Consider the following 27,769-nt stretch of genomic DNA (forward strand, 5'->3'; position numbering starts at 1 on the left):
GCTAAGAAGCGACAAGCTGGCCACAAAGTGAGAAGCTTTATAACAACTGGCCACAAAGCGACAAGCTTTATTACAACTGCCCACGAAGCGACAAGCTTTATTACAGCTGGCCATGAAGTGACAAACTTTATAACAACTGGCCATGAAGTTACGAGCTTTATTAGGACTGGCTACCAAGTGAAAAAAAGTTGCAAACAGGTGCAATAGCACAGCTGAAGTGTGTTAATGGTCTAATGGCGACAGTGCTGACAAGCAGATGAATACAAATGTGCTTGCTGTATAGTTACACTGATGGCTAGCTAGTTGTGTAATATGCATCAAGCAACTGGCTTGTTTGGTTTGACAGCTAGCTTGGTCAGGTGCTGGTATGGCTGATGAAGGTAAAAACCCAAATCTCACTAACCATAGAACCACCAATTAAATCAGTGACATAGAAAACTTTTTGAAGTACTGTTTAATTTACCATAACAGTCTCACATGACAACAGGTCTCTAAATGAAACTTAGAGCCCTAACCTCAGGTCTCTAAGTGTATAAATAACCTGTGTCAACATCAAAGAGAATTATTCATGTTGCTTTCTAAGAGTATTTAGTGAAAGTGCTATATCCCACCTGTTGAGTATTTTGAGACATTCATAATAACTGATGAATTATCACTTGTTTTAGTTTCAGCACATGTTTACATTTCCCTTATTACTTGTGGTAATAATCTCTTGTGTGATGATTATAGTGTTTCCTCACAACCATAACCTCGCAACAACAAATGGTCCAGTTGTCCAACCATTGGCACATGGAACTGTAAACATATGCTGAAACTAAGACTGCTGGTGATGTAACCACATACAGTTGAACCTCAGTTATCTGGACCCCACTTATCCGGATTCTCAGTTAACTGAACTACGGAAATAACTACTCTATTAGAGTAGTGACTGTTCTATCAGTGCATCTCTTATGTTCACTGTATATTAAAAATTATGAATTTAAAAATGAAGTAGGAATCCAAGCGATAAAAAGTAGTGAAACAAGAGATGAACGATGGTAGCATAGCTCGGTAGGAATCCATACTTTGGCATTGAACACAAAATAATTGCTGTACCATGCCAAAGTAGGATAGCTATGCTGTAATAGCTACCATCGTTCATCTCATGTTTCACTACTTTTTATCGCTTGGATCCCTACTTCATTTTTAAATTCATAATTTTTAATATACTAGTTTGTTTAGTTTTTTGTTAAGGCATACTAGTAGAGCAGCTAAGCAACAAATTTTGATGAAATAGTTCACTTTATGATAAAAGCACCAAATTTTCTGTGGAAGTTGAGTAAGGTATTTGAGATACAGTACCACGTCAAAATCATTGCCTTAGGATATGTTTTGAAACTTAGGTTATAAACCCATTAATAGCTACTCAGGAAACCATGTAAGTGCACTTCTAATGCAGCCAATATTTCAGTGTTAAAAGTACAAGTATGATCCAATAGAAATATTGTCTTGTACATCTATGGCTTCATATACCATGACCCTCTGTGCTTCTTAACCAAGCTAATGACCTGGATGGACACCTCCTTTGATCAGTTTTTGGATATGACCATCCCTCGCTTGTCTATTCAGATGCAAAGTTCCAGTATATTTACAACTGAGCCAGCTCGAGCACTTTTATGGCTTCCCCAATTCATTTTGTACTGATTTTACTTTTCGGGTTCTTTGAGCATGATATGATTGGTAATTTTAATGGTACCGTATCTAATATGAAATAGTATGAATTAAGCAAATGTTGTACCAAGTTTGGTGCTTTTATCAAAAGTGAACGATTTTTTCACTTAGTCGCTCTACTATACAGCTAGCTATAAACATGTGACTGTTCTACTAGGGTGACTACTGTATTAGAGTATCTCGAGTCAGCCTGCAAAGATGTGTGTTTGCCCAAAAGGGGCGTGATTTTGATCGATCATTAGAGTATCTCAAGTCAGCCTTCTAACTTGAAGGTGTGGTCACTGAAATATGGCTAGCGTAAAAGGGGTATGTGATAGAAAACTAGCAGAAGTGTGAAGTTAGCAGGAGCCTGAATGATCAAGCCCAGGAAGCCGTTTAAGAACTGAACATTGTTGATTGTAATTTTGATTTTTGTGGCACTATATATGCTGAGCTGGCAAGCTCTAGAATGTTCTATCAGTTTTTGTATAAATAGGCTGTCAATATTGTGTAATGTGCCTTTGAATTAGCCCACAATGAAAGTAGAACTTGACTTTGCTTGTGCTGTACGCGTGGCTATCACACTTGGTGCTCACTTCGTTCCGGCAGTGACAGGCTTACTGGCTTGTGTATGCTACATTCTGGGAAAATATACCAGCCAGAAACAAGCGAGGGGTCCGAGATGTCAGAAGTCACAGACCTTCTTAAAGCCTGGATGGAGGAATCCCGTAGGCAAGAGGAGAGACGCCAAGAAGAGTGAGAACTCTTTGAGAAAGCACGGCTTGAAGAACGGCACCACTATGAAGAAGAAATTAAGACAGGCTGAACGGGAAGCTGACAGGAGGCAGTATGAAGAATTGATTCGAGGGCTAATGGAGCGAAGGCCACGGCGCGTAGAGGTAGGACCTGAGTCACTGAAACTTACCAAGCTGGGGGAGAACGACGACATTGAAGCTTTTCTCACCACCTTCGAGAGAGCAGTAGAAGCCCATGGTGTAGAGAGACAAATGGGCAGCAATTTTGGCTCCTCAGCTGACGGGGAAGGCTAGACTTGCTTATGCTGCTATGAGCGACCAGGATGCTAGACACTATGATAGGTTCAAGGCGGCCATTTTTCGTCGTTATGACATTAATGAAGAAACATACCGGCAACGATTCCGTGAAGTGAAGCCAAAGGAAAATGAAACTCCTGTAGAGCTGGTTATTCGTGTCCGGGATCTGGCAGAGAAATGGCTAAAAGGGTGTGCAGATCGTGCGGCAGTGGTTGATGAGCTTGTTATGGAACAATTTGTTGATGTTTTACCTGAAGAAGTCAGGGTGTGGGTCAAGGTGAGGAAACCCTGAACCAGTGAGGAAGCTGGTTGGCTGGCTGAGAATTACAGACAAGCCAGGAAGAGGGATCTGTGGACTCCAGGTATGGAGCCAAAGAGGAGCAACCCAAAGGTATGTTTCAGCTGTAAACAACCTGGCCATCTAGCAAAGGACTGTCCCAAAAAGACGATACCTGTGAAAGGGGAGGATGCTGTTAAAGGGAACATTTCTACTAAGGGAGAGAAGAAGAAGCAAGAAGAGTAGAGGGCATACATCGAGACAATGTCCTAGTGAGGCTCTTTATTGTGGACCAAAGAGTCCCCTCAAGTCCTCTCAGTAAGCCATTGGTAACTATAAGTGTGAAGGGGTGGTAGATGGTAAGTTTGTATCTGATATTGTGTTAGATACTGGTTGTACTAGAACCTTAGTCCATAGGGACCTTGTCAGTGAGGAGAAGCTGATGAAGGGTGAGTCTGTCACAATCCAGTATGCTCATGGGGATGCTGTAGCCTATCCTCTCGTCAATGTGGAATTGGAAGTAGATGGGGAAGCTGTGACAGTAGAGGCTGCAGTATCAGAGACACTACCACAGTTGGTGCTACTGGGAACAGACGTTCCGGAGCTGTTAAGTTTGTTGAGGGTCAGAGAAGGGGGAAAAGCCCTTATGGTGATTACCAGAAGTCAGACTCAGAGGCTACAACGGGCAGCTCATTCAGAGCAAGGAAATCGTAGGAGCAGTCCTGAGCCAGCAGGATGCCGAAGGATACGATCACCCAGTAGCTTTTTTTATCAGAAAGCTTTTACCTAGAGAACGAAGGTTCTCCACAGTAGAGAAAAGAGTGTTTAGCCATTAAGTTAGGTATTGAAGCTTTTCAGGTATACTTACTGTGCAGAGAGTTTGTGATCCAAACTGATCATAGAGCACTGCAGTGGCTTACAAAATTTAAGGATCACAATAGTAGACTAATGAGATGGAGTCTGGCATTACAACCTTACCTCTTTCAGGTCCAACATAGGAGGGGCACTGACAACACCAATGCTGACGTGCTGTCCCGGATGCCATCTTGGGAGGATGATCCAACCGGACAATTTGAAGTTCAAGAAGGGGGGTGGAGTGTGATAGAAAACCAGCAGAAGTGTGAAGCTAGCAGGAGCCTGAATGATCAAGCCCAGGAAACCGTTTAAGAACTGAACATTGTTGATTGTAATTTTGATTTTTGTGGCACTAGATATATGCTGAGCTGGCAAGCTCTAGAATGTTCTATCAGTTTTTGTATAAATAGGCTGTCAATGTTGTATTATGTGCCTTCAAATTAGCCCACAATGAAAGTAGAACTTGACTTTGCTTGTGCTGTACCGCTTGGCTATCACAGGGTACGTCATCGTGGTTGTGATTTCAATCGATAGATCGATAATGCGTAGAATGAAGAATGGGCGTGATCTTGTGACCTATCATGAAAGCTATCTAGTACCGGTACCTCTGTACAGTAGCCTCCATCATAGATTATATCAGTAGTCTAAGCGCCTTAAATAATCTTGTGGCGTCTATTATGATGCTTCAAGAAAGTGTTGATATGGAAAATTAATGCCTCGATATGGTTTCATTGGATGAAGAAGACAAGCAGCCTGCCGGATTGAAGATAAAAGAAAAGACAAGGCGCAGAGGGCACACACTCATCAGAACCAAAACAGGTACATCCCACTGGTGAGTTTGTTATTGTGGTGTAAGATGGTAGCCGTACACTGCTTCGTTTGGCCTCTAGACTTACGACTGTGGTCAGTCAGGCAGTCAGTCTAAAATTCAAGTTTTTGGCGATTTTTAAAATTCTGTATCCGGCCACCTGTAAGCGTTTTGTTGTATTTAATGCTGTTTTATGTATTATATGGACTAGTACTATTCCGTAAAGGTGATTTTAGTATCGTAAGATATCTCTAGGATGATTTTTAAAGGCGAAATTTTGGGCAACGTGCAAAATTTTCACCTGGATTTCCACTTAAACGGTACGACCGTACCATTTGATACACTGCATTAGGGATAGACCTACAATATTTTCTAAGCCATGGCAGCATAAGAAAACTTTGAATATAAAAGCAAGTATAGCTAGTATAAGGCCTTGACAGAAGTCTTTATGACTCATTTCTTACAAAACCCAGAATCAATTCCATAGAAGCTCTTTTATATGATCAATACTTATCCTTTAAAATACTGTAGTGTCAGTGAGTGGTTGAGTAGTATCAGTTCTGCAGCGCATAGGTGGCCCCAATGTTGCAGAAGCAAACATTCAAGTTGGTAAAAACTCAGGAAAACAACCAAGTTAAAAAGTCCAGTTAAATCTCTTGATGTTCACTCAACTTTCACAATGGCCTTACAGTAAGTCAGCACATGTCTGAAAAGTTATTTCACACACTGCCTATTACAGTTTGAAATTAATAATTTTTATAGCACTAGTAATGTTTATGGTTACGTTCGTTGCATTTCAATATTAAATGTTGCTATGACTTTTTGTGTCACTTATTGAGGATCTGTCTAGATTGTGAATAGTAATATTGGCAAGTTGCCTCATATAAGCAAGTCGGTATACCCTATATGTACAGACATGCTATGGCTATCCCTCTAAATATCCGGGGTTAGCAATCACATGATGCATGTACCGGTGAGTTCCACCAACAGTAGCACGTCAACATAAAAATTGCATGTTATAAGGTGCATGACCTTTGCCCCAACTCTGGCTAAGCATGCCATATGCATGCACATCAGTGTCTATCAAGCTGCCAGCAGTTATTATGTTGATTGCATGGCAATGCGCAGCATCCCTGATTGTCTGCCAAAGGTATATATTAGCAAGGAACCATGATAGCTAATTCCTCCACTCAGATATTATACAGTAGAAAGCAGGGGGTTAAAAACTCTCAGCTTTGCCTTGGATTCTTAAAATGTAGTGTTTGTGTCTGACTTGTACTGTATGTTTTAACCACTTGGCACACACATGGCACATGGTGACCGTGATGATGGTACGTGATCGCTAACCCCAGATATTTAGAAGGATAGCCATAGCATGTCAGTCTGTATATATATAGGATATAGCATCTTGCCTATATGAGCCATCTTGTATCAAGGGGCCTTTATGCTTATCCTTGGTTCTGCCTGTTGTAGTAAAGTGGGCATAGCTCATTTCCATTGCCACGGGTGGCATCTGCTAATCTATCATCCTCATCAACTTCAATTTCTTGTGGTCAAGGGAAGGTTGGCTCCTTGTTTGAGCCAATGCTGACTAGGTCTCCAAATGTTTGACTAGGTTTTTAATACATTTTGCAAATTAGTAATATATGTAGTAAAGTCTAGAAGAGGCCCATAACTCCATTAATGACCTGCTAGTAAGTCTCTTAGATCTTCTAATACATGTCAAGTTCCATGCAGCTACATATCACGTTTGGTGGGTGGGGATGGTTTACCAAAATGACACTGGTAACCTTTGGACTATTGTATCACCTAATATGTCATTGTGAAATCTTCTGTGATGATGTTTGTCATTCAAGTGACCTCTTGTAAGATATTTTGCAGTAATATTTTTCAATTTTACTGTTTAAAAATTGGAATATTTTACATGTCAGTTACCAATTTGACTATCTATAGTGAAAGTACTACCTGACTATCCTACCTGTTGAGTATTTTGAGACATTCATAATAACTGATGAATTTTTACTTGCTGTAGTTTTAGCACATGTTTACAGTTCCCTTATTACTTGTGGTATCTCTTGTGTGATGATTACAGTGTTTCCTCACAACCATAACTTCACAACAACAAATGGACCAGACGTCCAACCATTGGCACATGGAACTGTAAACATGCTGAAACTAAGACAGCTGGTGATGTATCCACGGACAGTAGAACCTCAGTTAACTGGACCCCTCTTATCCGGATTCTCAGTAATAACCGAACTACAGAAATGACTACTCATTAGAGTAGTGACTTTTCTATTAGGGTAGTTGATAATACTGATTTGTTTTTTAAATGTTCTTTATGCGATTTTAAGGTTACTTATAGACAGTTTCAGAGATACAGACTTTTTAGACTTATGGACCACCCCTGGTCCCAAGGGGTTTGGATAACTGAGGTTCCACTGTACGTGGCTACATCACCAGCTGTCTAGCCTGTTATTCTAGTTTGTGAAATATAGTAGTCCTGAACTTTTGTTAGGAAGTGTTAAGTGTTTACATGTGATGGTCTATAAGAGTAGTAGTTAATAGTGAACTAGTTGTGTGGTTTATACTGTGTGTTCTATTAGAGTATTTTAGTGTTTTATTAGAGACTAATAATAGTGCTGAGTGGTTTTGATATTTCATAGATGGTACAATATTGTTACTTGATATTGCAGTATAACTATATTATCAGTATGGCTTAGTTAGATTGTATTTTAGACCTCTACTACTGGATCTAGTTACAAAAATACAATTTCTAAACATTTTTACTCAAGACAGAGTACATGCAGTATACCGACTTTGTTGACTAGGTTTTCAATACATTTTGATATATGCAGCAAAGTCTCTAGCCACTTTATAATGACCTGATAACAAGTCTCTTAGTGGATTTTTAAAGATCACAATACCTTCTAATGTATGCAAAATCATAAAATAACATTTTCATATTGACTACTGACTGTGTAGTATATTACCTGTCAGTGTGGACCTGTACACACTACACACACAGTACAGTCACAAACAATTACCTTAAGTGTTTACCATGTGATGTTCCCTAAACACAAAACAAAATTGTGATGTAGTGAATAGTGAAGCCATATAACTGTTGTGTTCTTACAGATTGGTGCTACACCTCTACATCTGTGTAGTAGTGTGGATGTGGCGAAACTACTAATTGGGAAGGGAGCAGATATTCATGCACTGGATAAGGTGAGCTAATTGAGCTGTAGTGTATGAGTTATATGGCTTCAGTAAACTTATTGTTGAGGTTGTTAGTACCAATAGTGGAGTTATAAACATTATCCAAATTGTGTATACTATTTTCTTATGTTTGTAGTGTTCACCTGTTTTCACTAGTCCAGTGGTTTACTGACATATTGGATGATAATGACCAATTACTGTTAGTGTTGCACCGATATGAGATTTTGCCGATATTCCGATAACCGATATTTGATAATATTGTCAAGCTGATAAAAGTAACCAATCTGATATAGCACAGCATGTTTATTCTGTAGCAATTTTTACTAAAAATTTGATCATGAAGGACCAGTTTAGCTTGTTTATAGTGGCAGTATTGCTACAACAACAGCTGACAGTACACTGAAGCAGTAATAACAACATTGTAATACAGGAAACTGCAACTTGATGACTTTATCAACATTATTTGGTGCACATGACCATGTATTTTAAACAAATACGTATATCTGTATCTGCTGCTTTTTTCATCTTGGTGCCAATCCGATACCGTTATGCAAAAAAACACAGCCGATATACATGTATGGTTTTTCCAATATCCGATGCGATTATCAGTGCAACACTAATAGGATGTCTAGACTGTGATGGTTTATCGTCCTTGAATAAGCGCTGTAGCTTGTTTTTGATCAACTACTAGTGGTTGGTAGAAGAATTCAGCTCCCAAATCACATGGCTATAATAACTTATTCTAGTTTGTGACATAGTGTACCAAAGCCATATAACTATTGTGTTCCTACAGGACCAGGAAACAACATTACACTATGCAGCAAGGAATGGTAACGAAGATGTTGTGATGTTACTACTGGAGAATGGACTTGATGTTAATGTCGTGGATAAGGTGAGCAAATTTGTTGATTATATGGCTTCACCACTTGAGACTTACTTGTGTGTGTATTTCAGTATATTCAAACCCTTCCTAACAATATAACATTTATGGTTACATTCATGACTTTTTAAAATCATCATAACTATTACTTTTTGTATCAGTTTGACAGTTATTGAGGATCTGTCTAGATAATAGTAATATTTACTATGGCTGTGGTATCATGTGCCATGTGTGTGACAAGCTATAAAAACATAGGTCAAGTACCAACCACTAGATCCACATAATTGTGTGGTCTCCGACTCACGTAAAACCCACCATCAAAACTGGACTTTGTTGACTAGGTTTTCACAAATTAGTAATATATGCAGTAAAGTATAGTCCCTAACCACATTATAATGACCTGCCCTAGCAAGTCTCTTAGTGGATTTTAAACTTTCTAATGTATGATTGGTTAAGAACCTAGACTGAGGTTCTTCATGGATTTGCGAGGTTTCTAAAACACGAAGAACTGAGGGTGTGGTTCTTAACTGACTTAGGAAATGGTGTTGTTTAAGTATTGTACATAAGTGGAGTCATTGTGGGATTGGATATGTCATTTTAAAATTGTCATACAATGCAATAAGTGCAGAAGACCGAACATGTACTGATTTGTCTAAGAGCTGGAGAAATCAAACCTTGCATTTTATCATTCCTTCCTGAAAGTTAGAAATGGAACTGAGAACAGTACTATAGTGTAATATGTGAATAAGTGTCAACAAGAAGAGTTACAAGTTGTTGAGTGCCCAACACAATAAGGGTCTCCAAAGTTTTTGAACACATTTGTGTCTTCCTCGGGTAGCTACGGTGGTTTAAAGGATATTTCCCATAGTTTAACAAATCAACGCCAATCCAGGATCAAAAGATTTGTGTGTACATAATAAAATTTTACTGTTGCATAAGTTTATTAATTTAAGTCTTGCCATTATTACTATTCATAGGATACATACAGAAAGTACAACCACACCAGCTGTATTACCACCTTAGTGGTTGATTCTTGTTTAATGGCTTTTCATCTGTATTCCCCTTATTAAATTTCTAATTCTTGTTCATCCCTAATGTATTTCACTGCAATGTGCAGTAAAATGGAAAGTGGAAGGTATGAATGGCCTCAAATGTACAATGTTGATAAATGTTCTGTTAGAGTATAAAACTTGTCCGTATAATTACTTACACACTACACACACACACTGAACAGATTATGTACTTTACTCAGGATGGCAAGACACCACTTGAACTAGCAGTACAAGAGGGTCAAAGTGGAGTTGTTAGCTACTTTTTCAAGGAACAACACATGGACACTTCACAATTTGATGAGGTTTGTTTCATAGCATGTGTTAACATCTTGTGCAATCAATCTTAAACTAATTTTCCTGTCAATTGTCTCTCTAACTATACACTATAGCTATACAATTACACATATGTGTAGCTCAATTTAGCTGACTGTAAATGACAGTTATTGTTTCCGTTCACCCATCTGTAGTGCATCGTATGTGTACAAGTATATAGTAGGGATAGTTCAAAGTTTCATTCGGTTTCATAATATTTGGATGCTACTTTACCCCACTATAGCTTCATTACCATGAATACTAACAAGTTAAACCAGTTGCACAAGTATTGTCACTCCTTGTGGAAGCTGCCATTTAAATTTTTGGTGTAGTTATAGTTTACACAATGGAGCTATAACAAAGTGTAGGAGTTTGTAGTAGTGTACACCCTAATAACCATCAACTGTGATACGACATTTGTAACAAAACTTCGAAGCTTTGGTAACATTTTCAAAAGAAGCTTTGCAGGATGTATTTTTACATTTGTTCCAGCCCTAACAGGTAGTACCGTATATACAGAAACTTCATTTGCAAAATATTTACAATTACAAAAAAAAATTATCATAAAATTAGCATGATTCTATTGTTCACCATATGCATGCATTTGATTGCTTTCGTTACAGTCTTAGAATCCCATGCACATTAAAATTTGTTTCTATACTTCCAAAAAGTAGGTTGACATGGAAGTAGTGATAGCTGTGAGACAAGGCTCAGGTTTGTACTAGTTTGTTAGCTATAATAAAACTGTTCTTAGTGGTACATAGTTATAGCTATAGTTGTGTTGACAACAGTCCCTTCAGGTCAGGCACACTTCTTCCTTTTAAAGTATTGCAGCAGAAACATTCCTTAATTCTTGACTCGGTAGAGGTCAACCTTGAAGTAACGCTCAGAAGTAAACTTATGATGGAAGCTGCATGTCTGTACTATGCAGTTGTAAATCTTTTATGATTGCAACAATACACATACCGTAGAGTCTGGTTGTTAAGCACATACGCTTAATAAATGTTTGACGAAAAAATTTTAAATTAACATATACTTGTTAAGCGCATGCGCCTAATAGACATTTTATGATGGATTTGTTCCTCTTGTGGTGGTATGGTTTGCAGTTGCTTCGCAGTTTGGCTCAGTTTGTGTTCAAATCCTTCGTGAATAGCATGAATTTATAGTTTAGATGACACCGTTACTTTCGTGGAAAGTACGCTATTAGGCCATATCGATGGCCACACCTCCATATATCGCACTAAATTTCGTGCCTTGCACTGTTAGCGAACCCTTAGCGTTTCTTCTCTTGTACAGCTGCAACTAGCGCTGGATTTTCGTGTTCATCCATACATGCGCTTATCAACCATGGTTAAGTACCAGAACCGAGTGTGCGCTTAACAAACAATATGCGCTTAATAAGTACATGCGCTTAACAACCAGACTCTACGGTAATATTGCTGGATGTGCTGTTTTTGTTTGTTTGTTTGTTTGTTTGTTTTGTCTTTTTTGTGTGTTATTTGTTACACTTTAAAAATAGCACCTTGAGAATTTTTTGAGTATCTGTGGTTTATTGTCATAATGAATGAGTCATTACTGTCAATGTGTAGGAAATGAAGAAGGAAATCAGTTTATTGTTGGACGAGGCTTCTGGCCAGGACGCTTTTACTTCACATGACACAACAGCATCAGCTAACACAGGTAGGTATGATGTAATGATCATGATAATGAGATGTCATTATCATATTAACCAGATCATCTGAGTGTTGAAGATGTCACTGAGGGTTACATGGATGGAGAGTTACTGGGACCGGATGTGCGTGTTGCCCTTTTGGGGGCTGAGGGCTCTGGCAAGACCTGTTTGTCCCATACTCTAGTGGGAAAAGATTACCAGGAGACACCTCCTACTGAGGGAGCCGACCACATGGAGATAGTGGTGGAGAGCACCGCTGACTGGCGACCATTAACTGATGAACAGAAACTGGATGACCTTGAAAAACAGAAATGTCTAGAAGCCATGTACATGTCAGCTACAAGACGACGACAACCTGTTAGTGTTGCTACCTCCTCTTACATGTCATCAGCTCTACCAGTGTTGCCAACAGCCATTACTCCCTCTACACAACCACACTATTCTGCACAAGCTACAATGCATCCATTTTATCTTCCCCCTACTTCACTGTCTTCTATACCACCATTCTATTCTGGTCCATCCTATCCTGTGTTCCAGTCCATCCCACCTAATCTACTGTATCCCTCTCCTTGCATAACCTACCCCTATCACCCATCATCATTGTTGTATCCTGCTGATTTTTCTTCCATCCAACCCTATTCTTCTAGTACTTATCTCAGTTCAGGTCCTTCTCAAAGTACTTCTGCTTCAGTGAGGACACCACCTCCAAAACCAAAGAGACAAAAGCTGCCTGCTACAATGTTATCACAAAATAAAACAGAATTCTTCTCTATCAAAAGGTTTCAAAATTTAAAAGCTATTAGGGAACCTTACAACCCTAAGAAAAAATATATCAATATCTGGGATTTCGCTGGCCAAGAAGTGTTCCAGCATACACATGGAATTTTTGTTTCAGAACATGTTGTCTGTTTAATAGTGTTTGATGCTAGCTTGTCACTAGATGAGGTACCTGAATGACGTTACCCAGATGATCGCACACCACGTAGAACTGTCCTGCAGACAATCTGTTATTGGATGGAACTAATTAGCTCTCGTGTGAGTATGCCTAGCACTTCTGACAAGGATCATTCTGTCCGTCTTCCAACCTTCATTCTTGTTGGTACCCATATCGATAAACTACATTCTGACATAGCCATAGCGGAAGCAATTGCTTTTACCAAGTTTGTTCCACTATTCAAGAAGGAACTTGCTAATAAGCCATTTTCTCTACACCTAGCTGGGTCAAAAAAGGACAACTTGTTTGAAAGAGGATCACCATCTCTCTTCTTTATCTGTAACAAAAAACCAAAACGTGTTCCCGACATCATTAATGCACTCAAGCGAGTAGTCATGCAATCAGCCTCCATTACAAGGCAAACCCGTCCTACAAGGTATGTGGAGGTAGAGAGAAAGTTGATGTTACTTTCTATTAATGAAAAAGTGTATACTATAAGTCTCACTGAGTTAGCTGAAGTTACGAAAAGTTGTGGCTTAAGTACAGACAAGGAGGAACTGTTGAAAGTTACTAGTTACCTCCATCATAAAGGAGCTCTTCTTCACTTTCATGAAGTTCCTTCTCTTTCCAACACAATCATCTTATCTCCTCACTGGATGGCCAAATTGCTGACATATGTTCTGACCAGCTTGACCTGTTGGCCTGCAGATCCACAACTAGTTTTATATGCAGAAAGGAGGCTGAAAGAAGGTTTACTGGAAGAGGAGCTAATAGACTGGAGTGTTGAACAATTCAATAAAAGTGAATCATCCAGCAACCGTATCATAGCTAAACGATATGGCCTACCAGTGGTGGAACTGTTCATTAGATTTCTTTTGATTGTTGATATAACCCAATCTTCTCTTGCTGGTGAAGAAGCTAGAAAGGAAGGGAAAAGATTGTTCTTGGTCCCTCATCTCTTGCCGTATCAGGAGTTACCTCCATCCAAAGCAACCTCCCTCAAATTTCTCTTCTACTTCCCTGGTCACTTTATCCCAGATAATCTTGTTGATCAGTTGATTGTCAAATGTGCTCGATGGAACAATGATCGTCACTATGATCTGTTAAGGTGAGAAGTTGTGTAGTTGTAATTTATTTGATATGTGATTTGGTGTAGGTTGTCATACCAGTGGGTGTGTCTTAACCTTGGACAATATCAAGTGTATGAAGTAAAGCCAGTTGATCAGCATCATTACATAGAATTAACCATCATTCCTGACCCTGCAATGCCTACAGAGTATAAGGTGGAGTCTTACAAGGAGAGTAGAGAGTTGATTACAGCAGTCAAAGAGTTCATTGATGATCTCATGAAGGAACACATGACAGCAGTTGCAGAGAAGTCTCCAGTTGAATGTTACATTCCTTGTCCTTGTTGTGATGAACTTCATATCAAGTATAAACTATTTTGTACCACAGGAAGTGCTTATTGTCCAACTAGAAGAGATTACTTTTCCTTACCTAAATATCACAAGATATTATCAACAAAAGGTATAGCTAACTGTTTTACTACCTGTGGTCATGATCATCTTGTCATTCCAGTTGATGGACTTACTCATTCAACCACAACATCACTACCCACACCAAATCAAAGTAAGCTTCCTATATACCATATATGGTAGTATAGTTGTATGGTGTTTGTGTAGAGCCTATAATGAGACTACTGAAGGAATTTGTCATCCCCAAGATGGCTGCAAAGTGGAAGGATGTTGCCGACTTTCTTGACTATGATCTCAACACTATTGACATTATAGAAGAACAGTATAGAAATGATTGTGAGAAGTGTTCTGACAAACTCTTCAGAGACTGGCTCAGTACTAGCCATGGGGTGGAGCCAAAGACCTGGACTACACTGCTTATGAGGATGAAAAGAATTCAATGTTTGGCTGTAGCTACTAGTGACATTGAACAGGAGCTGGGATTTGTAAACAGTTGAAAATTTTGTGTTTTCTATAACTTTACCGTGAGTTTAGAAATGGATACATTAATTTTGTTATTTCAGTGTAGTACTGCAGTAAGGTGGTAATTACAAAGGTATAAATGAAAAATGACAATATATGGGATTGCTGAAAAACTAGAAAAGATCACTGAGATAAGATATTTGCAAAAACCTAGTAATAGGCTCTCAGAGTTTCTAAAATATGAATGTCCCCATGACTCAACAATATCTTTGCCATGTCATGTCAAATTTCAGTTTGTAAAAAAATCATGGAAAGTTAGCCCCCTCACTAGGGACCCACCAATAAGAATAATAGGTGCCTGAAAGCATTGAGCATAATGCTAGCATAATAAGCAGAACACTGGTGCAATACCATAAATTCTTGCTTATATATAATAAAATTATCACAGAAAAAGATTGATATACTCTAATAGAATAATCAGACAGCTGACTGTTCTATTAAAGTATATTGACCTGTGACATGTATCTTGACAAGTAAGGATTTAGAGTGCACTTTCAGTAACTTACTGTTTTCCCATAAAGTGCAAATTTAATGGGAACTGAGAATAATAGGTATATAAATATTGAGCATTAATTTAAGCATAATAGGTTAAAATTTTAGTGCAGCATAGTCAAGAGTTAATAATATTAACTCTTTATAGTATTAGTATAATAGGTAAAATAATGAGCATATTTGGTGGATCCCTACCCCTCACCCTTTGACCTGCTCCACCACTCCTGACTTGCATGGTACAGAACAACCACACCACATAATGCATCATATCATGATCAGTGACAGTTTTAATTAATGTATTCACCTATTAGAGAGCTTTTTTTTTATTGCTACTATGATATTATTAATTATTTTATATACAAGTATTTGTGACCCACTAAGGGAAAATCAACTTTGTTTGCACATTTAATTAATTCTATTTTTAAAATAAATGCCATTGGGTTTAAAATGCCTGCTACATAGAATTAATTAATAATTTTACGCACATTTTAATCACTTTGGTAAACAGTGAAAAAAGACTCAAATTGAAACATCTAATATACCAATGGATTCACCTCTTAATGGAGAATAAGAACATTTTGGTTTCATTTCTGTGCCATTATGCAAATGTGAGCTACCGTTTTTTTTACGTTGTGGTAAAACATGACTTTACTGTCACCATTTCTAAGTGATTTGGACAGCCTTCTTGCTTGATAGCACAGGTCTTTTAAGCATGGTCAATATCAATACACAGGCAATCTGCAGTCATCAATTTCAATTGCAGGGGTTTGACTTCCCACACTAAAATACAAAGGCCAGGAATCACCATTCAACCATCCAGAACAAGCATCTCAAGTCATATACCAGCCTCATGTAGAGGAATGCTAGCTTCAAGCCAAGCCTGCAAAGTGGTAGTGTACAGCTATACTCAATGGTACACATGTGGTATAAGTTTGATTTTGCCCATTGTACAGGTGTACATGCAATAATGTGATTTGGATGTCAAATACATGTAGTAAAATATCTATCGTCTCTATCCCCCTTCATTCTTTGAACTAAGGGCTAGTTGTAAAAAAAAAAAAATAGCCACTGAATTTTGGTTGGTTTGTGTTGCTTCCAATTATTATGACAACTGAATTTTTGACATCCAAATATCCAGTGGATCTTGCATTTAATGTAAACATTTTTAGCACCAGCACTGCTTTTACATTCTATTGTGAATAATAGACAGCTGCTTTTCACATGAGTTTTTTTTTTAAAGACCTGAGAATGAGGCCTTTTGTGACAATATTTTACTTCACAGTATCTGTTGCCTTGGCAACACACCAGAGCATAGCTGTTGAACATATAATCATTTACATAATGATCAACAATACAAAAGGAAAAGATGTACAGACCACTAGAGGTGGCCATTAGCTGCTTGTTTCTTAATATACAAGTCCAATAATTTCATCTGTAAAGTTGTGATGATGATGTCACTGTTACCATGGCAGCAGTGAGACTCACCTGAGATGTGGAAAGTTTGGAGAGGTGTGGCTTGAGCTCCTCCCCCATGACAGTATGCAAGGAGACCATACAGAAGACACTGGCTTTTCTTACAGCACTCTCACTATGGGAGAAGGCCTACAATGATAGAATACATACTGTAGTAAGGACACTTCAACTTTTCCATGAGCCTGACCAGCCCACTGTTTGTGTAAATTGAAGTGTTAAAATAATTTTTTTTTATCAATTAAAAGTTTCAGTTGAAATAGCATGAGCATGTATACTATCTAATGAATGCATTTAACTACAATTCAATATGGGCTGCTCACGTACTTATACACTAAAACTTAACATGATAAACAAACAAACATACTTATAAAACATACTTGGTAAACATACTTACTGTTAAACACTAAATTAATTTCAGTTACTCTCTCAACATTAACAGCTTAACAAGTGGATACTTATTTTACAGTATGGTAGTGGGTACTGTATAGAACTAAGGATCACAAAGATTTACGTTTCCTGTGAAAAAAATGTATCACTTGAAAACCAGTTCCATCATAATGACTTGGCTGAACATGCTTTCAAAATTCTTCAAACAAAGCAGAATATCCTTTGCATTTCAATAACATAGGGTGTAATTATTTTTATAATAAGTATGGTACCTTGGTGAGAGATGCGTTGGTTCACCAGTCATACATTATGTTACAAAGAAAAACTTTGATTTGACAAGGAATCACAAAAATAGAAAGCAATGAAACAAGGGTACACTAATTCAGTCATGGCTATATTATTGACAGGCTGTATATGACTGAAGTAAGAATTGAATGTGTGCTAGTATAGTAGCAGGTGTAGGCGACCTCAAATGTATTTCAAATATTTCCATAAACTTGTACAGTACATCACAACTTTGAGCTCAATAGGAACTAGGAGTTAACACACAAGGGCCTCACCTTTACCAGTCCTTGTGATAACTCCTTCACTTTCTGCTGAAGGAGATCCTTGCTGCAGTTAGATATCACCTGGGGGAGGGGCTAGTGTGGGTAGGGCTACCAAACAACACCGGCTCACTTTCATTAGCAGTTTGATCACCCCTAGCAACATGGGGTGTGGTTCACTCTGCAACATTGGACCAAGCAGCTCCAGAGTTGGGTGGGGCTCCACCAGTGCAGCCAGTGGAGGGAAGATGTCTTCAGCAGTTCTACTCACCTAAACAACACCCAACAAGAAAACTAGCAAACAATGACTACGCCACTACCAACCTCAGCCACTTCATTACAATAAGCATTCAACACTTTCATGATAGTCATTTCAGTATAATCCTTCAACAGTTCTGGTTTACTCTTTAACATTTCTCTTAACACTCTTAATGCTAACACTTGTAGTTGACCATTATCACACTGTAGTAGTTCAACCAGCTTTAATAAGACTGGACTGAAGTTCTGCTCCCAGTTACACATTTCACTTCTCTCTCGTGCTATGCCGTGTAGTGTTTGTAGTATTGCAGCTTGTTCCTCACCACTAGGGGATAACACAACCCACAATCAATACTTCTACAACAACAAACTACAAAACTCACTTTTGAGCACTGTTCAATTGTTTAAGTACAGTTGCAACATGATCATAAGTTTCTATAGTAACACAAGTTAAATTGTGTTCAACAATAAACATGACACACCTTCTGGTTCAGGTGATTCAAAATTGAGGTCGGGTAAGAATGAGAATAGAGATGGATTACCATCTCCATTCCCATTCTGGTAGTCTGAGGGACTGTAAAGATCATCTTTTGGTCGTGGTCTACCTGATGGTTCAACTGATTGTGATCTTGGGACTGTTGGCACAATGATGACAGGATGGTTCCCAAGGGAACTACGAGAGCTACCCCTTCTTATGGCAATAGCTTGACCACTTTGACTTCTCATCATTCTACTACTAGGTGGTCTTAATCCTGTCCCTTGGGGAGTTCCCTTTTGTTCAGTTCTGCCCACAGACCTCATATCAGGATTAGAACTGCTAAACTTCTTGCTCAGACCAGGCACAGCTGAACTGTTTCTGGTGGGTGTAGTTTGCTGGGTGTTTCCCCTTAGACTTCTTGTGGGTGTAGGATTGGGAGTGGAGCTGATACGTTGACGAGTGTTTCGTTGTGGTGTAGTTGGTCTATTGAGTGTTGATAGGTTGGATAGTGAGGGGGACTTTCTGATTGGGGTGGTGGGCTATAATAAGAGCATCACTATTCTGTTCACCATGGTGATTACTTACTGTTTTGCTACGGGATCTGGTGTGGGTGGGTGTAGCTGATTTAGTGGTGGAAAGTGGAGGAGCCTTCAGTGGTTGTGGCTAACAGATCAGACACTAAATCAAAACAATCAACACTCAACTAATTCACCTTCTTTGTTGCTGATGATGGTCTAGAAAGAGCAGGACTGTTGCCTACCTTGGAGGGGCTACCAGCTCTTGATGAATTTGGGGATTCCCCTTCATCACTGCTACCACTAATTGTCTGCATGTAGCTCTTTAATATTTTATCTGCTGTATCCTGTAGTCATGACAACTAAATAAAACCAGCAGCCTAAGTTACTATGATTACCTGCAGAGGTTGAGGTTGTTGGCGTAACATAAGACTCATTGAAGCTGCATTTAGTTCAAACAATGAAACGATGGCCTTCTTGCTGGTTTTCCTAATCTCTAAGCTCTTTGGTTCTGATGTCATCTTCAGAAGAGTACCTAGTGCTGGTCTGACATCTGAACTGTTCGAGAATTCACTGGACTCCATTAAAGGAACCAGCAATAAGAAATACTCCAGCCAAGCCAGTTTAACCTGCTCAACAATTCTCTTAATAATACCCACCAGCTACTAAACTCACTACCTTATTGTTCATAGGTTGAGATGGATCTGTCAGAATACGACACAGTGCATGGAACTGACCATCAGGAGCAAATGTCGTCCTGTAAATATGGTAGTGAGTTGTTGCAGTATGGGTAGTGACAGACAAGTGTGTATATACCAGGTAATAATCCATGATGTGCAACATATTGAATTAGTGACTAAAGATGGCTATAACTACCAACTGATTTGTACTTATTTAGTTTGAAAAATAAATTGATGTGCTACTTCAAAAAAACCAGGCACCATTCAGCTAGCTGGAATATATAAACTATGTACTATGCCAATATTTGTTTTAGCTAATTAATTTTGTCATAGCAATTATCAATTAACAAGTTGTTGTACTATTGTATTTTGCAATTTATAACGTATTTTGTAATTCTGCAATTACATTGCTATCAATTACATTGCTATGCACTGCTAAGGGAGCATAACTTGAACAAGCAACAGAAGTATCTTCTTAATCGTTTTATATCTTGTCAATAGTGTTTTCAGATGCAAGTTCTCCAGCTAAAGCCTCAAGGCTGTTTGCTTATGTAAGGGACACATCCCCCCAACAGAATTGGTTATTCCTGGTAGCCTAAGAGGCCAGCTACATTGACTTTCAGTTGTTTGAAACCATTGGGAAAGGCTTTTATAATGTCCTCATAAACTTGCTTCACCCATATTCTAAATTAATTGAAAGTTTAACTGCCTGGAAGTTCAATACAGGCTCCCATGTGGCCTGCATGCAGGCTACTTTTAGCATACAAATTCTTGCTCACAAGGGTGCGGAAACACACACACACACACACACACACACACACACACATTTTTTGATACTAGGCCATATAATGTGGCCATATAATGTGGCCATACTGCATATAGTTGCAGGCACATACCTGCTTTAAAAAAAATTAAAAACATTGCACTTATAAAGTCCAACATTTAGTAGACACATGTAAACACCATGTAAGCAATGTCAATAAATATGAGATCACAACCACACCCCCACAGTTCACCTGACCATATCCAATACCATGGTTAACTTCTGAGATACTGATGACAGGTTGTCCCCGCCTTGTTTGTGGATCAGTCGTAGTAACAAGACAAACAGCCAATCATCAAGACTTTGTGTCTTTAGCTCAACAAATATCGTCAGTACATCAAGGAATGAGCTGTAAACCTGTGTGGGGACTGGTTACCATGGATACTGACAAGTGTACACACCTTAGTGTGTGGCTCAGAGAATAATCTGTTACAAATGCTCTTGATCTTGGTAATATCTGCTGGTCTGTAAACATGGTTGCCTAGTAACCACTGCTCCTAACAACAATACACTTACGAGAGATCTCTGGAGCTTTCCAATAGTAACTGTAGTTGAGCGATCCCATCCCTCCTCTCTGCCCACTGACTACTGGAGCATAGTGAAACTAATTCTCCCAAGTCCTGTATAATGTCATCAAACATGTTGGTACTGTACAGAAACGTACACAGGGTTGTAGCTACACCCAGGACTATTGGGGCACAGGCCCGGGAACATTGCTGGTGCTCAGGCAGTGAGCCAGCACCCACCACTACTCTTTTGAGTGTCTTGTGGTACTTTCGAAAATCAAAAAGATCACCTATACCAGCCCAAGATTCCTTCCTCAATTAATAAAACTTCTGTATAATGCATAGCATCACATTTCAACATTTGTGTGGTTGAGGGTCAATCATGTGCTACAATTTGTTTCATTAGATGTCTAATGGTAGACTGATGAAAACAGACCATTTCCTACCAGGCCAGGCATAGATAGGGCGGGAAAAGCTAGTGTGGTGCCTGTTCTACTAGTGGCGCCAGAGACTTAGCTAAGGATGATCACTGTTTTACTCAAGCTCTCTCAATGCTGGTTACTGATGAAGTATGCCTAAAGAATTGTAGACAAAAGTGAAAAAGAGGTTGATACTGGGGCTCAAACTATGATAGGTCAGTCCATCATACATTGTTCAGTTTATACTATACATATTAATAGCTATGTGCAAAAACAGTAGTGCAGTAGCTAGCTAGGTACATGTACGCACTTTTAAACACTTTGTTAATAATAAAGAGTCCACAGAGATGGACCCACATTTCTTGCTAAGTAGCTTACACAATGGGGACTATCACAGGGAAATTCTGAAAGCTAGCTACGCCCCTGAACGTACACAATAAATGCTTCCTGGACCAATTTAGTATTCACATAAAAACCTTAAATATTTAGCATACAAATTACAGTTATTCAAGAGTACAGTAGTACTACTTAAGTAGCTAGGGATTCCCTCAAAAATGAGGTGCACTGCCTAAAATGCCGCCTTCAAAAATCATTCTAGAGACCTCTTACACAATGAAAATCACCTTTACAGAATAATATTAGTCCACCTAACATCAAATACAGCATTATAAACAAGAAAACACTAATAGGTGGCCGGATATAGAATCTTTTTTAAATACTAGAGCTCGAATTTTAGTCTGCCTGCCAGCCTGCCTGACCACAGTCACAAGGCCGGAGGCCAAACGAAGCAGCGAACGACCACCACTTTACGTCACAATAACAAACTCACCAGTGGCATGTGCCTTTTGGGGTTCCGATGAGTGTGTGCCCTCTGCACCTTGTCTTTTCTTTTATTTTCAATCAACCTAGTCTTCTTCCTTCTCCATGCAATGAAACCATATTGAGGCATTAATTCTTCCTATCAACACTTTCCTTGAGCAGCATATTTAGATGCTGCAAACATTATAGAAGCGCTTATGCTCTCTTGGTGGATGCATGTAACTTCACGATAGGTTCAATCCCCACGCCTATTAATTAATTAATTCACCTATTAATTAATTAATTCAATCTCATTGATCAATAACGATCAGCACCGAGACCATACTTCTTAACAATCTATCACAATGACACACCCCGTTATTACTGACCTATCTGGATGCTAGCACAATGAAATAGTGACATGCACATTCCTGGTAGTGAAAGACTCAAGATACTCTAATACAGCAGTCACCCTAATAGAATAGTCACATGTGTATAAAATGAAGTAGGATCCAAGCAATAAAAAGTAGCGAAGCAAGAGATGAATGATGGTATTACAACATGGGAAAATCCCCACTTTGGCACTGAACAAAATCATTGTTATAAACTGCTAATGTAGGGATTTTCCCACCAAGCTATGCTGTAATACCATCATTCATCTCTGGTTTTGCTACTTTTTATTTCTTGGATCCCTACTTCATTTTTAAATTAATAAATTTTTAATATACTAGTGTACATTGTAGCAGCTCTACCTATCTACTAAACTACAAAACATCCACAAGTGCTCTTGTAGTGCCTACTCACATGTTGGTTTTCAAAATGTTTCTCTTTGAACTGTCACACACCATTACATGACTGTTATGCAAATGGATAATGGTTCAAGTTGGTACACATGTGTTTAACAAATCCGAGACCTATTAAGCTGTTGTTTGTAGAGCTATTACGTAGCTGTGTGTGAAGAAGAGTTGGTAATTACGGGCGAGTTATATAAGTAATAATAAAATCAATACCAATATGCCCCTATACTGTGGTAATGTATAAAGAATCAAATTCTGATTCCTGGTATATATTTTTTGCTAAGTTGTCAACGTGTTTTGTTACAAACGTTTGTAATTATTAACAATATGCAATATTTAAGATGCTTGCATACTGTATTTTCAATCTACTAGCCTTAAAAATTAACTGTTCACTGCAAGGTTTGCCAATTGATTTCAAAGTATAAAGGACAATATCCGCAATGACAAAATTTGATGTCATAATTGACAAACCGTGTTAGTGCGGGGGCTTCAGAGACCTGCTTGGGTCAGCAGAAAATAGTGGCCATATAATACTAGTATATTTTAAAAATATTTTGGCTTAGCTATATTGTACTACCATCATTCATACTTGCTTCACTACATTTTATTGCTTGGATCCTAAAACTAATACTACTAGTTTGATAACATAGCATATCTAGGAGATACATATGTGACTGTTTTATTAGAATATTGTATTAGAGTGACTGCTTTATAAGAGCATCTCAACCTTGCTGGTAATCTCAAGCTTCAGTTGAAAAGTATCCTACATGATAAATCATTATCAGCAGTTTTTATACAATGAAACTGATCAGCAGCCAAACTGTTAAGGGGCATGGATACCATATTCTGCTACATAACAATAAAGTAAACGAACCAGTGTATTTAAAAATTATTAATTTAAAAATGAAGTGGGGATTCAAGCAATAAAAATAGTGAAACAAAGGATAAGGTACTTACAACATAGTTAAGTGGGAAAATCCCTACTTTGTATACCAATGTACTGTAGGTCCCTACTAGTTTTACAATATATCTGGTGCCATCCTTTTTCTTTGATGCAGTATGTACTGGTTCACCAGTCACATATTGTTATAAAAAAGTAAACAAACAACTATAGTGGATGGTAATTCTCATGTGAAACTATCGAGTTACATTTTTTCAAAACTCTTTGCCCTTACTACAGAGGTTACTTAGCTGACAAAAACACAGTACACCAAGTATATAGATATCACAATTTCTAATAGGTGCCCACCACAATGGTTGCTTACAATACTACTGTACTGAACATCCAATAGTTGAGTGACTACCCTGGCTGGAGACTGGATTAGCCGGTAACCATAGCAAACGTGACACATCTCCATAGACATAGTCACATCACATGATCTCATAATACTCACTAACTACTACTACTACATCCAGCTACAATGTTGGAAGTGTTATCATGTTTTGATTGGCTATTATTAAAGCCACACAAGCCATATTAACACAAGTGGCTGATACTATCAACACACTTTCCCCCTTTGATAATGTCACACCCACAGTCAACGTGCTAATAACAGCCTGAAGGTGGTTATTGTTACTACTATAGAGCTGGACATCATAACTTTCCAAAAACATAACGCGTTATATAATTTGGTTGACCGCTACGCATGGATATAAACAAAGCGCTGTAATTTTCATAGTGTTGGTCCTATGACTACGCAATCAGTATCACTTTACTCGTGATGTAATAAGGATTAAAATGATATCTAGGGATTTACACTACAATGAAAGTATGAAGACCAAAACACGCTGTGAAAATACATTTCAGTTTATAAGCATGCAAATCCCCTACACACCTGTAGAAAATCATCCATAACTCATCGCCAGTTGATCCTATTCATCCCAAATCACCGTTGGCTGATTCGCCATTCAATGGCGAGTAAGGCCATATACAGCTCACGTGACTGAAATGTTAATTAACATGGCAGACGAAACGTGGAATGTAGCGTTGCGATAAAACCAGTCGCCATTCTTTATCGCTCTATAACAAGTAAGCCTCTGTTGTTACAGTGTGTATTTAGCCTTCCCTTAGTAGCCCAATGAATAAGTTTTCTTTTGATGTCTGGTATTAGGCTAATGGAGTTAGACAGGCCAAGTTACCTGGCCATATACTTAAATCCATTTGAATAAACATGCATTCATCAAATATTTTTGTGTGGCTTTAAAGGTTAAGGCCGGTTCCTCTGTGTTTTAAAAGCTATAATTCCTGAACAAATTCGTTATCTGTCTTACAAATTTTTTGCATATGCAGCATTGTATATGTGTACCAAATTTCATTAGTATTGCTGGCTGTCTCACTGAGAAAAGTTGTCCTGTGTGATATGCTTCAATTCACTATAGCATCAAAATAAATGAAGATATCAAAAATCTGTCTTCCAAAAAGTTGGAGCTATAATTGTTCTCCTATCCCACCAAGATTTAGCTTTGTGGCGTACAGCTACAGGGAGAAAAGTTGAAATATGTAAAATGTTGAATCTGCTTGGTTATTACATCATTGTGAGAATAATTCACATTGGTATGGCTTCAACTTCCGGTTGTGTAACCACAATGGTTACATGCTTCACCTGTCCAAATTTCAATTACATAGACCAAACCCACATGAAGTTATGACATTGCAAACTCAGAATACAAGTTTTGGAAACTTATGATGTCCAGCACTATAGTCACACTCACTTAGCCAATTGGCACTAATTCATAATTTGTGTAAGTCGTTATCATTAGGGATAAAATTATTGGGTTCATACAATTCTAAGTAATCGTGTCATGATGTTGATGTGTTTTGATACTAACACAGATTATGGACGATGACATTTTCTGGCACCACAAAACAAAATGGCTGTACTAGTGTGGCAAATTTGTACACGGAGGTATTGGAGAGAGACAACATTCATTTCAAATACTGTGTGCCAAGGTCTCTAAAGCCCCACACTAACACAGTTTTTTCCATTATGACATCAAATGTCATCATTATCATTGCAGATATTGTCCATTATGCTTGGAAGTCAATTAGCAAACCAATCATTTTTAAGGCTGGTAGATTGAAAATACAGTACGCAAACATAATGTTGCATATATTTAACAATTACAAATGTTCGCAGTCAAAAAAATGATGAAAACTTAAGGAAAAAAATATTACAGGAATCAGACTTTGATTCTTTATACAACATATTGATAACACGGTATAGGGGCATATTGGTATTTATATTTTACTAACAGCAGTACTGCCCCTCGTGCAGGTGTAACTAAATGATTATGTAATAAGGTACAACAAATACTTGATGTGTAATTACTACATTATAAATTGGTAGTGCAAATGTCATGCAATTGCACATATTTTGAATGTATTATGTAAAGTATGACCACCTGTCAACAATGTTGCAGCTATCCTACTTGATGCTGTAGTTAATGCAATTTTTCCTTCTGCGCTAAGTTTTGCTAAAATTAAATTAATTAGAAATGTCTTACCAGTTCCACCTGGAGCATCCAGGAATAACATGCCACCTTCATTCCATCGAACAAAAGCAGTCATACACTTCCCTCTGGTCCACCAAAAGTAATGACATATTGAGCTCGACATATGCATGTTGCTCTCCCTGGTCATAATAAATTTCACAGCAATATATTTTAGCAAACATGTTGTTGGTGGATGGCACCTATAACGTGAATGGAGTCAGTATTGTATGTATTATGAGTTTGGGAATGGTAGGAACATATTTTACTCTGCTACTGCTGAAGAAGTACTGTGCATTTATTAAGTATTATATTCAGACATATATATTGGTCCAATGTTCGTGTGATAGTAATTAATAAAGATTTTACTGAGTTACCAGCACTACAACAGGAGTTCCCACAAACAACAATGATTCTCTGCCAGTTCCAAGCTTTTAAAGCAGATTGTTGATCTTGATGCGGCCAAAGAAAGTTGGGAGCAGGCCAGAGAAACCATCAGGAGGATAATCAATGCTGATATTGAAGAATTATATAATGCATTAAAGCAAGATCTCTATGACAACACCAGGACCGCATTTAAAGAATATAAACTCAAAAATTGGGAAGTTTGCAGAGAAAAAGGGTAACTTTTCTTCATGACAATTATCTTCATTTCCCAATACAACAAACAATCGGCTTGAATGCCATAACCATAGACTAAAAGATGCTGTTTCTCGATCAATGTCACTATCTGAAATGTTTGAAAAAGTGTTTCACTTCTATAGGACGATTGCTGAAGAGTATACACACATGATGCTCCCAGAATTTGTAAACTGCAATAAAAACACCGTCACTATCTCCACTTGAGACAGTACAGAATGTGGCAGCTTTAATCCTCTCAGCTGAATAGGCTGTGCAAGTTACATTTATGATTGACACATCAGCAATGCTGTCATTGGCTGTACTACATGTGGAAAGTTCTTCAGTAAACGTGTATCTCTGATTGCTAATAACTGCTCTTGCGGTTTTTCAAAGGTAATGGGACTCCAATATTGACCTATATTTGAAGAGAGAGCCCCTCAAAATATACCGGTATTCTGTAGCAAGAAGGTGGCACAAAGATTTTCAGTTATTAATGGGTCCATCTGAAGTACCAGATGATCATGATGAAGACAACAGTGGTGTCTGCAATTATTACTAATTTTCTATTGAAGAGTATACTTTCTAAAAATCAGAAATACAGTGGAACCTGTGTTACAGTCACCTGGATTAAGCGGTCACCTTTGCATAATGGCCATGGACACAAGGTCCAAAATATTTTCCCATACAAATGTATGCATTGTTGTCTGCATTAAGCGGTCACCTGTCTAACGCGTATAACGG

The 27,769-nt window shown here is 38.2% G+C and overlaps 3 protein-coding genes across 3 annotated transcripts in view; 2 read left to right on the forward strand and 1 right to left on the reverse strand.

Annotated features, from left to right (window-relative positions):
* LOC136268188 (uncharacterized) overlaps positions 1 to 12,773 on the forward strand; it is a 53,453-nt gene extending 40,680 nt beyond the window's left edge. The window contains exons 5-9 of the mRNA XM_066063449.1: positions 7,820 to 7,909; positions 8,694 to 8,792; positions 10,033 to 10,134; positions 11,734 to 11,824; positions 11,878 to 12,773. Of these exons, the coding sequence (XP_065919521.1) occupies positions 7,820 to 7,909; positions 8,694 to 8,792; positions 10,033 to 10,134; positions 11,734 to 11,824; positions 11,878 to 12,773 (1,278 nt within the window). The remainder of the gene's footprint in view (positions 1 to 7,819; positions 7,910 to 8,693; positions 8,793 to 10,032; positions 10,135 to 11,733; positions 11,825 to 11,877) is intronic.
* Positions 12,688 to 14,792, forward strand: LOC136268187 (uncharacterized). The gene is made up of 4 exons (XM_066063446.1): positions 12,688 to 13,858; positions 13,907 to 14,277; positions 14,329 to 14,379; positions 14,433 to 14,792. Exons 1-4 carry the CDS (start codon positions 12,831 to 12,833, stop codon positions 14,720 to 14,722), a joined length of 1,740 nt encoding a protein of 579 aa, XP_065919518.1. The 5' UTR covers positions 12,688 to 12,830; the 3' UTR covers positions 14,723 to 14,792.
* A 1,765-nt stretch (positions 14,793 to 16,557) lies between these two features.
* The window catches only part of LOC136236992 (CLIP-associating protein 1-like), a 32,645-nt gene continuing 21,433 nt past the window's right edge, over positions 16,558 to 27,769 (reverse strand). Inside the window, exons 20-33 of the mRNA XM_066027233.1 lie at positions 20,915 to 21,018; positions 20,800 to 20,863; positions 20,592 to 20,755; positions 19,574 to 19,652; positions 19,294 to 19,524; positions 19,093 to 19,242; positions 18,966 to 19,043; positions 18,385 to 18,919; positions 18,286 to 18,337; positions 17,969 to 18,227; positions 17,778 to 17,915; positions 17,660 to 17,728; positions 16,725 to 16,841; positions 16,558 to 16,671 (exon numbers count right to left, since the gene is read on the reverse strand). Coding sequence (XP_065883305.1) covers positions 16,618 to 16,671; positions 16,725 to 16,841; positions 17,660 to 17,728; positions 17,778 to 17,915; positions 17,969 to 18,227; positions 18,286 to 18,337; positions 18,385 to 18,919; positions 18,966 to 19,043; positions 19,093 to 19,242; positions 19,294 to 19,524; positions 19,574 to 19,652; positions 20,592 to 20,755; positions 20,800 to 20,863; positions 20,915 to 21,018 — 2,094 coding nt within the window. The 3' untranslated portion in view covers positions 16,558 to 16,617. The remainder of the gene's footprint in view (positions 16,672 to 16,724; positions 16,842 to 17,659; positions 17,729 to 17,777; positions 17,916 to 17,968; positions 18,228 to 18,285; positions 18,338 to 18,384; positions 18,920 to 18,965; positions 19,044 to 19,092; positions 19,243 to 19,293; positions 19,525 to 19,573; positions 19,653 to 20,591; positions 20,756 to 20,799; positions 20,864 to 20,914; positions 21,019 to 27,769) is intronic.

Source organism: Dysidea avara, chromosome 10 (assembly GCF_963678975.1).
Source record: "Dysidea avara chromosome 10, odDysAvar1.4, whole genome shotgun sequence".
Classification (NCBI taxonomy): domain Eukaryota; kingdom Metazoa; phylum Porifera; class Demospongiae; order Dictyoceratida; family Dysideidae; genus Dysidea; species Dysidea avara.